The sequence below is a fragment of the Arachis ipaensis genome, chromosome B9, assembly GCF_059453495.1.
Source record: "Arachis ipaensis isolate K30076 ecotype BB chromosome B9, ASM5945349v1, whole genome shotgun sequence".
In the NCBI taxonomy this organism is placed as follows: domain Eukaryota; kingdom Viridiplantae; phylum Streptophyta; class Magnoliopsida; order Fabales; family Fabaceae; genus Arachis; species Arachis ipaensis.
This window is the reverse complement of record NC_142444.1, coordinates 55,602,109-55,614,722: the sequence shown is the minus strand read 5'-3', so window position 1 is coordinate 55,614,722 and position 12,614 is coordinate 55,602,109. Positions and strand designations below refer to the sequence as shown.

The window sequence follows — 12,614 nt, the reverse complement described above, 5'->3', positions numbered from 1 at the left end:
GGACGATGCTAATGTGGTCCTTTTCTTTGTGAGAAATAACATCATTTGTATATTTGGGTCGCCACGAGCAATTGTGAGCGACCAAGGTTCACATTTTTGAAATAAGAGAATGGAAGGGCTAATAAAGAAATATAGCATCATGCATAAAGTAGCTACGGCCTACCATCCATAGACAAACGGCCAAGCCGAGGTTTCCAACCAGGAGATTAAATGCATCTTGGAAAGAATTGTGAAACCCAATAGGAAAGATTGGAGTGCTAAGCTCACCGATGCATTATGGGCCTACCAAACGGCATACAAAATGCCAATTGGCATAAGTCCCTTTCGGTTGGTGTATGGCAAAGCTTGCCACTTACCGATGGAAATAGAGCACAAAGCATATTGGGCCGTCAAGGAGTGCAATCCAAGTTTGGGTGGAGCCGGAGTTGAGAGGAAGCTACAATTAGTGGAGTTGGAATGTTTGAGGCTTGAAGCTTATGAGAACTCTAGATTTTACAAGGAGAAAATGAAAGCCGTGCATGATAAGAGCATAAGAGGTAAAGACATTAAAGCTGGTGATCTAGTCCTCCTTTACAATTCTAGATTGAGATTGTTACTCGGAAAACTAAGGTCAAAATGGGAAGGCCTATATCAAGTAGAGAAAGCGGAACCCTATGGGGTTTACCATTTGCGCCATCCCTCAAGTCCGGATATCTTCAAGGTCAATGGGTACCGTCTCAAGTTGTATCATGGTGAGCAAATGAAAAGCAACAAGGAGATTGATGTATTCCTTTTGGAAGATGCACTTCTTGGCAAAGAACAATGAGCTAGTGAAAGTCCAACTTAAGGACATTAAACAAAAGTGCTAGGTGGGAGACCCCCCATGGTGAGATCTATCTTTTTTACCCTTTTGTATATAGTCTTGAATTCTTCATTGTTTTGTGATTGCTTAGCTATAGTATTGTTTGATTAGATTTGATTGTGAATACCTTAGATAACTTGTTCATGAAGATTTGCATTGATTTTTCAATGGATGGATTGATTGTGTGGTAGAAGAACACCCCATCTTTGGGTATTGCATTGAGTTTTGGGTGTTTTTGAACACTTTGGCTTGTTTGGCCACTAAATTCATGATAATTAGGCATTCTTCATGTCTCTGAAAAAAAGGGGGGGGGGGGGGGGAAGGGGGCGCGTGCGTGCACTATGCGCGTACGCGCCCATAGGCATTCGCAGCTCCTGGGTCATTTTCCAGAGAGTTGTGCCAATTCTGTGCCAATTCTGAACCCCAGGCACAATGCCACTCACGCGTGCGCGCACCTGGCGCGTACGCGCCTATGGCCCCATTCGCGCAAAGCACGCATACGCGCACTAGCCGCGTCGCGCCGATGTTGCCAAATGCAATCCTGAGCCATTTTCCCGAGAGTTATGCCAAGGTTGGGCTAATATCATGCCAATGGCCTAACTCGACTCACGCGTACGCGCACCTGGCGCGCTCGCACACCTCGGAGAAAATGCATATCGACGCGCCAGCGCACTGTGTGCGTCCGCGTCGATCGTGAAAATTTATTTTCTGGTATTTTTTTCCGAGAGTTGAGCCAAAGTTGTGCCCACATTGTGCTGAGGGCACAACCCAGATGCAGGCGCAGGTGCACCTGGCGCTCGCACGCACATCCGCTATCACCCACTTCGTGCGAACGCGCATTGTGCGCGTCTGCGCCCCTGCAGATTTTTGCCCATGCACGCGCACGCGTGCATGGCGCGCGCGCGCCGGTCTCGCGACCCAATTGCATTAGAGCACGCCTTTTTCTTTCAATTTCTCTCCCCCCTTCTCACCATCACCCTTCTTCTTCACTTCTACCCCTCCTACCACTTCTAGCACCTCTCTTCCGCCACCACTGGCGGCAACCACCACCTCCGGCGGTCCCACACCTCTCTTTCCCCTCTCCCCTCTCACACCCTCATCACCTTCTCTCTCACTTACATACCCCATTTCCCTTTTTCTTCTCAAGGTATTTCTCATTTTCTTTTCTTGTTTAGTTCTCTCTTTTCCTTCTTCCTTTTACTAGTTGCATTCCCTTACTCTTCCTCGTAGTTAGTTTCCATTCATGTTTTGTTTGTTTGTTGGATTTTCTTTCTTTTTCGTTTTCCTTTGCTTATGGGTGTTAAAAGTGGAGATTACTCTTGCATTGATGAGTTGGGTTGTCTTAATTGCTTTTCCTTACAATGTGTGGTATGCTATGATGTTTGATAATGCTTTATGGGATGTTACATTGTCACCCTTCTCTCATTTTTGTCATAAAAAGGGATGCACACCAAGTGTTTGATGGAAGACCCACATGACTTTTTGGAGTTACATTTGACTTAGTGTCTTCTATTTTAGTGTTCTTTCTCATTCACTTGCTTGTTCATATGTGCATTGAGCTTACTACACTTGCTTCATTTCTACATGCTCATCCCCTAACTCTTGCCTCTTATTATTAATGTTGAGAGTGTATGCTTCTCATGCTTATTGTTTGCATGCCTATACCACTCCTACATCCCATGCTAGTGATTGGCCATGATTTTCATTGTTGCCTTAGTTACATGTTGCAGCTGTCATGTATCTGAGCCACTTATTCTCTTATGCTTTATCACTTGCATGATTATTATCTCTTGGTGCTTCTTTACGCTTAATTTTGCCACCTTTCCCTCTTTTCTAGGATGGTTATCAAGAAAGACAAAGGAAAGGCATCCAAGAAGGCACCTCCCCGGTCCACTAGCGAAGCACAACAAGCACCTAGAGCCAAGCCCCTCCTCAATAAGACAAGGAGCGTTGCTAACATTGATGTTTTGGAAAAGGACAAACCGGCTAGAGACCCGAACAAGTTCCCCAACCGCTATTGCAAACTTGCCTACCCCTTGATCAAAGAAAGGAACTATCATGCGGAGCCTCTTCTAGCCCCTCCGACTCATGTCATTCCATTTGTGATGCCCCGCATCGAGCAGCGGCAATGGGAGTTCCTATTGAGGAAGCCATGTGAAGCAAACTTGTCTTGTGTGGTAGAATTTTACACCAATTACCACTCCTCATCCCTTGCACGGTATTTGTGCATCGAAGACAAGTTCCCATCACAGAGGAGGTTGCAAAGTGGCGATACAAACTGGCGTTCAACGTCAGTTCCATGTTGCATTCTGGAGTTAAACGCCAGAAACAGGTTGCAAAGTGGAGTTAAACGCCAGAAACAGGTTACAAACTGGCGTTCAACTCCAAGAGAAGCCTCTACACGTGTAAAGCTCAATACTCAGCCCAAGCACACACCAAGTGGGCCCCGGAAGTAGATTTCTGCATCATTTACTTATTTCTGTAAACCCTAGTAACTAGTTTAGTATAAATAGAACTTTTTACTATTGTATTTAGATCTTTTGGAACATCTTGGGACGTTTAGTTCTTAGATCATGGGGGCTGGCCTCTCGGCCATGCCTGGACCTTGTTCTTATGTATTTTCAATGGTAGAGTTTCTACACACCATAGATTAAGGTGTGGAGCTCTACTGTTCCTCATGAATTAATGCAAAGTACTACTATTTTTCTATTCAATTCAAGCTTATTCCTATTCTAACATGTTCATTCGCACCCAAGAACATGATGAATGTGATGATTATGTAACACTCATCATCATTCTCACTTACGAGCGCGTGCCTGAGAAACACTTCCGTTCTACATGAAAACAAGCTATAATGAATATCTCTTAGATATCTAATACAGGGGACCGAGTCCGAGATATTAGAGTCTTCGTGGTATAAGTTAGAACCCATGGATGGCCATTCCCGAGATCCGAAAAGTCTAAACCTTGTCTGTGGTATTCCGAGTAGGATCTGGGAAGGGATGGCTGTGACGAGCTTCAAACTCGCGAGTGCTGGGCGTAGTGACAGATGCAAAAGGATATTAAATCTTATTCCAGTATGATCGAGAACTGACAGATGATTAGCCATGTAGTGACAGCGCATTGGACCATTTTCACAGAGAGGATGGGATGTAGCCATTGACAACGGTGATGCCCTACATACAGCTTGCCATGGAAGGGAGTAGGAATGATTGGATGAAGACAGCAGGAAAGTAGAGGTTCAGGAGGAATGAAAGCATCTCTATACGCTTATCTGAAATTCTCACCAATGAATTACATAAGTATCTCTATCTTTATTTTATATTTCATTTATATTTTAATTATCAATTTACCATAACCATTTGAATCTGCCTGACTGAGATTTACAAGGTGACCATAGCTTGCTTCAAGCCGACAATCTCCGTGTGATCGACCCTTACTCACGTAAGGTTTATTACTTGGACGACCCAGTGCACTTGCTGGTTAGTTGTGCGGAGTTGTGACAAAGTGTGAATTACGTTTAAGAGCACCAAGTCTTTGGGAGCTATTGTTGAGGATCACAATTTCGCATACCAAGTTTTTGGCGCCGTTGCCGGGGATTGTTCGAGATTGGACAACTGACGGTTCATCTTGTTGCTCAGATTAGGTAATTTTATTTTATTTTTAAACTTTTTTATTTCTTATTTTCGAAAATAATACAAAAAAAATTTTTTTCTTCTTTTTCATTTTTCCCAAAATAATTTTCGAAAAAACCAAAAAAAATTTAATAAAATCATAAAAACCAAAAATTTGATGTTTCTTGTTTGAGTCTAGTGTCAAATTTTAAGTTTGGTGTCAATTGCATATTTTTTTTAATTTTTCCTTAAAAAATTTTTTTCCGAAAATTCATGCATAATGTTCTTCATGATCTTCAAGTTGTTCTTGATAAGTCTTCTTGTTTGATCTTTAATATTTCTTGTTTTGTGTCTTTTCTTGTTTTTCATATGCATTCTTGAATTCTTAGTGTCTAAATATTAAAAATTTCTAAGTTTGGTATCTTGCATGTTTTCTTTTATTGAAAATTTTTCAAAAATACATACTTGATGTTCATCATGATCTTCAAAGTGTTCTTGGTGTTCATCTTTGCATTCAAAGTGTTCTTGCATATTTCCTTTGTTTTGATCCAAAATTTTTATGTCTTGAGTCTTTTTGATGTTTTTCTCTTTCCTTATTAAAAATTCAAAAATAAAAAAATATCTTTTCCTTATTTTACTCCTAATTTTCGAAAATTGCATTGAATTAGTCAAAGATTTTCAAAATCATATCTTTTGTTTTAGTCAAACAAAATTTTCAATTTAAAAATCTATCTTTTCAAATCTTTTTCAAAAATCAAATCTTTTTCATTTATTTTTATATAATTTTGAATTTTTTTAAAATTGATTTTCAAAATCTTTTTCCTATTCTTACTTCATATTTTTGAAAATCTCACTAACATTTAATTTTTAGATTCAAAAATTTCAAGTTGTTACTTGCCTATTAAGAAAAGTTCAATCTTTAAATTTTAAAATCATATCTTTTTGTTTCTTGTTAGTCAAGTAATCAACTTTAATTTTCAAAATCATATCTTTTTAATTTTCAATCATATCTTTTTGATTGCTAATTTCAAAATCTTCTTCAAAATCAAATCTTTTTAATTTCTTCTTCAATCATATCTTTTCAATCATATCTTTTTTTAAATAAATTGCAATCATATCTTTTTCAAAACCACCTAACTAATTGTCTCTCTCTAATTTTCGAAAACTCCTTCCCTCTTTTTTAAAATTTCTTTTTAATTAACTAATTATTTTAAATTTTAATTTAATTTAATTTCATTTATCTTTTTAAAATTTTCGAATTCTAATTAATTAATAAAAATAAAAATATTTTCCTTTTATTTTAATTTAATTTCGAATTTTTTCTTTTCTCCTTCCTCTACTCTTCTATTCTTCTACTCACATAAAGGAACCTCTATACTGTGACATAGAGGATTCCATATTTTCTTTTGTGTTATCTTCTTTTTCATATGAGCAGGAACAAGGATAAGAACATTCTTGTTGAGGCTGATCCTGAACCTGAAAGGACTCTGAAGAGGAAGCTAAGGGATGCTAAAGCACAACTCTCTGGAGAAAATCTGACTGAAATTTTCGAAAAAGGAGATATGGCCGAAAATAATAACAATGCAAGGAAGATGCTTGGTGACTTTACTGCACCAAATTCCAATTTACATGGAAGAAGCATCTCAATCCCTGCCATTGGAGCAAACAATTTTGAGCTTAAACCTCAATTAGTTTCTCTGATGCAACAGAACTGCAAGTTTCATGGACTTCCATCAGAAGATCCTTTTCAGTTCTTAACTGAATTCTTGCAGATCTATGATACTGTTAAGACCAATGGGGTTGATCCCGAGGTTTACAGGCTTATGCTTTTCCCATTTGCTATAAGAGACAGAGCTAGAATATGGTTGGACTCTCAACCTAAAGACAGCCTAAACTCTTGGGATAAGCTGGTCACGACTTTCTTAGCCAAGTTATTTCCTCCTCAAATGCTTAGCAAGCTTAGAGTGGATGTTCAAACCTTCAGACAGAAGGAAGGTGAATCCCTCTATGAAGCTTGGGAGAGATACAAGGAACTGACCAAAAAGTGTCCTTCTGACATGCTTTCAGAATGGACCATCCTGGATATATTCTATGATGGTCTGTCTAAGTTATCAAAGATGTCATTGGACTATTCTGCAGGTGGATCCATTCACCTAAAGAAAACGCCTGTAGAAGCTCAAGAAATCATTGACATGGTTGCAAATAACCAATTCATGTAAACTTCTGAAAGGAATCCTGTGAGTAATGGGACGCCTATGAGGAAGGGAGTTCTCGAAATTGATACTCTGAATGCCATATTGGCTCAGAACAAAATATTGAATCAGCAAGTCAATATGATCTCTCAGAGTCTGAATGGATTGAAGGAATCATCCAACAGTACTATAGAGCCATCTTCTGAAGAAGAGGTTTATGATCCTGAGAACCCTGCAATAGTAGAGGTGAATTACATGGGTGAACCCTATGGAAACACCTATAATCCCTCATGGAGAAATCATCCAAATTTCTCATGGAAGGATCAACAAAAGCCTCAACAAGGCTTTAATAATGGTGGAAGAAACAGGTTTAGCAATAGCAAACCTTTTCCATCATCCACTCAGCATCAGACAGAGAATTCTGAGCAGAAAATCCATCTAGCTTAGCAAACATAGTCTCTGATCTATCTAAGACCACTTTCAGTTTCATGAATGAAACAAGGTCCTCCATTAGAAATTTGGAGGCACAAGTGGGCCAGCTGAGTAAAAGGGTCACTGAAACTCCTCCTAGTACTCTCCCAAGCAATACAGAAGAAAATCCAAAGAGAGAGTGAAAGGCCATTTATTTGACCATCATGGCCGAGCCTACAAGGGAGGAGGAGGACGTGAATCCTAGTTAGGAAGACCTCCTGGGACGCTCAGTGACCAATAAGGAGTTTCCCTTTTCGGAACCAAAGGAATCTGAGGCTCATCTAAAGACCATAGAGATTCCATTAAACCTCCTTCTGCCCTTCATGAGCTCTGATGAGTATTCTTCTTCTGAAGAGAATGAAGATGTTACTGAGGAGCAAGTTGCTAAGTACCTTGGTGCAATCATGAAGCTGAATGCCAAATTATTTGGTAATGAGACTTGGGAAGATGAACCTCCCTTGCTCACCAATGAACTGAATGCATTGGATAGGCAGAAATTACCTCAAAAGAAATAGGATCCTGGTAAATTCCTAATTCCCTGTGACATAGGCACCATGACCTTTGAGAAGGCTCTGTGTGACCTAGGATCAGGAATAAACTTAATGCCACTCTCTGTAATGGAAAAACTTGGGATCCTTGAGGTGCAAGCTGCCAGAATCTCATTAGAGATGGCAGACAACTCCAGAAAACAAGCTTATGGACAAGTAGAGGACGTGTTAGTAAAGGTTGAAGGCCTTTACATCCCTGCTGATTTCATAATCCTAGACACTGGGAATGATGAAGATGAATCCATCATCCTTGGAAGACCCTTCCTAGCCACAGCAAGAGCTGTGATTGATGTGGACAGAGGAGAATTGATTCTTCAACTGAATGAGGACAACCTTGTGTTTAAAACTCAAGGATCTCCTTCTGTAACCATGGAGAGGAAGCATGAAAAGCTTCTCTCACTGCAGAGTCAACCAAAGCCCCCACTGTCAAACTCTAAGTTTGGTATTGGGAGGCCACAACTAAACTCTAAGTTTGGTGTTGAACCCCCACATTCAAACTCTAAGTTTGGTGTTGGAAGGCTCCAACAGTGCTCTAAACATCTGTGAGGCTCCATGAGAGCTCACTGTCAAGCTATTGACATTAAAGAAGCGCTTGTTGGGAGGCAATCCAATGTTATTTAATTATATCTATTTTATTTTTATTATTATTTTTGTGTTTTATTAGGTTGATGATCATGTGGAGTCACAAAAACTACTGAAAAATCAAAAACAAAATGAAAAACAGCATTAAAAATAACACACCCTGGAGGAGGAGCATTCTGGCGTTTAAACGCCAGAAACAAGCACCAAGCTGGTGTTTAACGCTAGAAGCAAGCATCTACCTGGCGTTAAACGCCAGAAACAGGCTACATTTGGGCGTTTAACGCTAGAAACAAGCAGCAGTCTGGCGTTAAACGCTAGGATTGCACAGCAAGGGTGTTTTACACGCCTAGTTGGAGCAGGGATGTTAAGTCCTTGACCCCACTGGATCTGTGGACCCCACAGAATCTTCTCAGGATCTGTGGACCCCACATGATCCCCACTACTTCTTCTCTCCTCTCCACACCTTTTCATAACTCTCTTCCCCAAATACCCTTCACCAATCACCTCAATCACTCTTCCCCATCACCTCTTCACCACTCTCCCCTCCCAAACCCATCCACACATGGCCGAACCACTCACCTCCCTCCATCTCCTCCATTTTCTTCTTCTTCTACTACCTTCTTCCTTCTTTTTCTCGAGGACGAGCAAACATTTTAAGTTTGGTGTGGTAAAAGCATTGCTTTTTGTTTTTTCATAACCAGTAATGGCACCTAAGGCCAGAGAAACCTCAAGAAAGAGAAAAGGAAAGGTAAAAGCTTCCACCTCCGAGTCATGGGTGATGGAAAGATTCATCTCAAGGGTCTATAGCTCAGTAGTAGAGCATTTGACTGCAAAACAAGAGATCATGGACCTCAACAAGAGCATGAGGAAATTCCTCACCATGAAATCCCTGAGATACCTCAGGGGATGCACCTTCCTCCACAAAACTATTGGGAACAAATCAATACCTCCCTAGGAGAATTAAGTTCCAACATGGGACAACTAAGGATGGAGCACCAAGAGCACTCCATCATCCTCCATGAGATTAGAGAACATCAAAGAGCTATGAGGGCGGAGCAACAAAGGCAAGGAAGAGACATAGAGGAGCTCAAAAGCACCATTGGTTCTTCAAGAAGAGGAAGACGCCATCCTCACTAAGGTGGACTCATTCTTTAATCTCCTTGTCTATTTATTTTACTATTTTTTTAATTTTGAGCTTTATGTTTTATTTATGTTTGTGTCTTTACTATATGATCAGTAGTGTCTAAGTGTCTATGCCTTAAAATTATGAATATGAATCCATCACCTCTCTTAAATGAAAAAATGTTCTAAAAACAAAAGAACAAGAAGTACATGGTTTCAAATTCATCCTTGAAACTAGTTTAATTATTTTGATGTGGTGACAATACTTTTTGTTTTCTGAATGAATGCTTGAACAGTGCATATGTCTTTTGAAATTGTGGTTTATGAATGTTAAATATGTTGGCTCTTAAAGAATGATGAAAAAGGAGACATGTTATTTGATAATCTGAAAAATCATAAAATTAATTCTTGAATCAAGAAAAAGCAGTGAATACAAAAGCTTGCGAAAAAAAAGAAGAAAAAAAATGGCAAAAAAAAAAAGAGAAAGAAAAAAAGAAAAAGCAAGCAGAAAAAGCCAATAGCCCTTAAAACCAAAAGGCAAGGGTAATGAAAAGGATCCAAGGCTTTGAGCAACAGTGGATAGGAGGGTCTAAAGGAATAAAATCCTGGCCTAAGCGGCTAAACCAAGCTGTCCCTAACCATGTGCTTGTGGCGTGAAGGTGTCAAGTGAAAACTTGAGACTGAGCGGTTAAAGTCAAGGTCCATAGCAAAAAAAGAGTGTGCTTAAGAACCCTGGACACCTCTAATTGGGGACTTTAGCAAAGCTGAGTCACAATCTGAAAAGGTTCACCCAGTTATGTGTCTGTGGCATTTATGTATCCGGTGGTAATACTGGAAAACAAAGTGCTTAGGGCCACGGCCAAGACTCATAAAGTAGCTGTGTTCAAGAATCAACATACTAAACTAGGAGAATCAATAACACTATCTGAATTCTAAGTTCCTATAGATGCCAATCATTCTGAACTTCAAGGGATAAAGTGAGATGCTAAAACTATTCAAGAGGCAAAAAGCTACTAGTCCCGCTCATCTGATTGGAGCTAAGTTTCATTGATATTTTGGAATTTATAGTATATTCTCTTCTTTTTATCCTACTTGATTTTCAGTTGCTTGGGGACAAGCAACAATTTAAGTTTGGTGTTGTGATGAGCGGATAATGTATACGCTTTTTGGCATTGTTTTTACATAGTTTTTAGTATGATTTAGTTAGTTTTTAGTAAAATTTTATTAGTTTTTAAATAAAAATCACATTTCTGGACTTTACTATGAGTTTGTGTGTTTTTCTATGATTTCAGGTATTTTCTGGCTGAAATTGAGGGACTTGAGCAGAAATCAGATTCAGAGGCTGAAGAAGGGCTGCAGATGCTGTTGGATTCTGACCTCCCTGCACTCAAAGTGGATTTTCTAGAGCTACAGAAATCCAAATGGCACACTCTCAATTGCGTTAGAAATTCGACATCCAAAGCTTTCCAGCAATATATAATAGTTTATACTTTACCCGAGTTTAGACGATGCAAACTGGCGTTCAACACCAGTTCCATGTTGCATTTTGGAGTTAAACGCCAGAAACAGGTTGCAAAGTGGAGTTAAACGCTAGAAACAGGTTACAAACTAGCGTTCAACTCCAAGAGAAGCCTCTACACGTGTAAAGCTCAATGCTCAGTCCAAGCACACACCAAGTGGTCCCCGGAAGTGGATTTCTGCATCATTTACTTATTTCTGTAAACCCTAGTAACTAGTTTAGTATAAATAGAACTTTTTACTATTGTATTTAGATCTTTTGGAACATCTTGGGACGTTTAGTTCTTAGATCATGGGGGCTGGCCTCTCGGCCATGCCTGGACCTTGTTCTTATGTATTTTCAACGGTAGAGTTTTTACACACCATAGATTAAGGTGTGGAGCTCTGCTGTTCCTTATGAATTAATGCAAAGTACTACTGTTTTTCTATTCAATTCAAGCTTATTCCTATTCTAAGATGTTCATTCGCACCCAAGAACATGATGAATGTGATGATTATGTGACGCTCATCATCATTCTCACTTACGAGTTTGTGCCTGACAAACACTTCCGTGCTACATGAAAACAAGCTAGAATGAATATCTCTTAGATATCTAATACAGGGGACCGAGTCCGAGATATTAGAGTTTTCCTGGTATAAGTTAGAACCCATGGATGGCCATTCCCGAGATCTGAAAAGTCTAAACCTTGTTTGTGGTATTCCGAGTAGGATCTGGGAAGGGATGGCTGTGACGAGCTTCAAACTCGCGAGTGCTGGGCGTAGTGATAGACGCAAAAGGATAGTAAATCCTATTCCAGTATGATCGAGAACCGACAGATGATTAGCCATGCAGTGACAGCGGATTGGACCATTTTCACAGAGAGGATGGGATGTAGCCATTGACAACAGTGATGCCCTACATACAGCTTGCCATGGAAGGGAGTAGGAATGATTGGATGAAGATAGTAGAAAAGCAGAGGTTTAGGAGGAACGAAAGCATCTCTATACGCTTATCTGAAATTCTCACCAATGAATTACATAAGTATCTCTATCTTTATTTTATATTTCATTTATATTTTAATCATCAATTTACCATTTGGTTCAAGCCGACAATCTCCGTGGGATCGACCCTTACTCACGTAAGGTTTATTACTTGGACGATCCAGTGCAATTGCTGGTTAGTTGTGCGGAGTTGTGACAAAGTGTGATTCACGTTTAAGAGCACCAAGTCTTTGGGAGCTGGTGCATGAAATTGTGATCTCAAGCAACGGCGCCAGAAACTCTGTACGCACGTCTTAATAAATCGTTTTTCATTCACAACTTCGATACAACTAACCAGCAAGTGCAGTGGGTCGTCCAAGTAATAAACCTTACGTGAGTAAGGGTCAATCCCACGGAGATTGTTGGTATGAAGCAAGCTATGGTCACCTTGTAAATCTCAGTCAGGCGGATTTAAAATAGTTATGGAGTTTTCGAACATAAATAATAAATAGATAGAAAATAAGGATAGAAACACTTATGTATATCATTGGTAAGAATTTCAGATATGTGTATAGAGATGCTTTCGTTCCTCTGAACCTCTGCTTTCCTGCTGTCTTCATCCAATCAGTCTTACTCCTTTCCATGGCTGGCTTTATGTAAGGACATCACCGTTGTCAATGGCTACTTTTTATCCTCTCTGGAAAATGGTCCGATGCGCTGTCACTGCATGGCTAATCGTCTGGAGGCATCACCCTTGTCAATGGCT

At 39.7% G+C, this 12,614-nt stretch overlaps 2 protein-coding genes and 1 non-coding gene across 3 annotated transcripts in view; 1 reads left to right on the top strand and 2 right to left on the bottom strand.

The window, feature by feature from the left end:
• Window positions 1-12,614, bottom strand: part of LOC148544724 (uncharacterized) — a 199,100-nt gene that overhangs the window by 36,180 nt on the left and 150,306 nt on the right. The gene's annotated exons all lie outside the window — the stretch shown is intronic.
• On the top strand, window positions 359-948 carry LOC148544729 (uncharacterized). The gene is made up of 2 exons (XM_088498979.1): window positions 359-708; window positions 933-948. The coding sequence occupies exons 1-2, from the start codon at window positions 359-361 to the stop codon at window positions 946-948; spliced, it is 366 nt and encodes a 121-aa protein (XP_088355105.1).
• LOC148544728 (small nucleolar RNA R71) lies at window positions 6,411-6,518 on the bottom strand. Its single transcript, XR_015901842.1, has one exon. It is a non-coding gene; the product is annotated as a small nucleolar RNA R71 (small nucleolar RNA).

Bases quoted from the DNA above. Each gene is read 5' to 3' on its own strand.
- LOC148544729 (XM_088498979.1), top strand. From the start codon at position 359: ATGGAAATAGAGCACAAAGCATATTGGGCCGTCAAGGAGTGCAATCCA.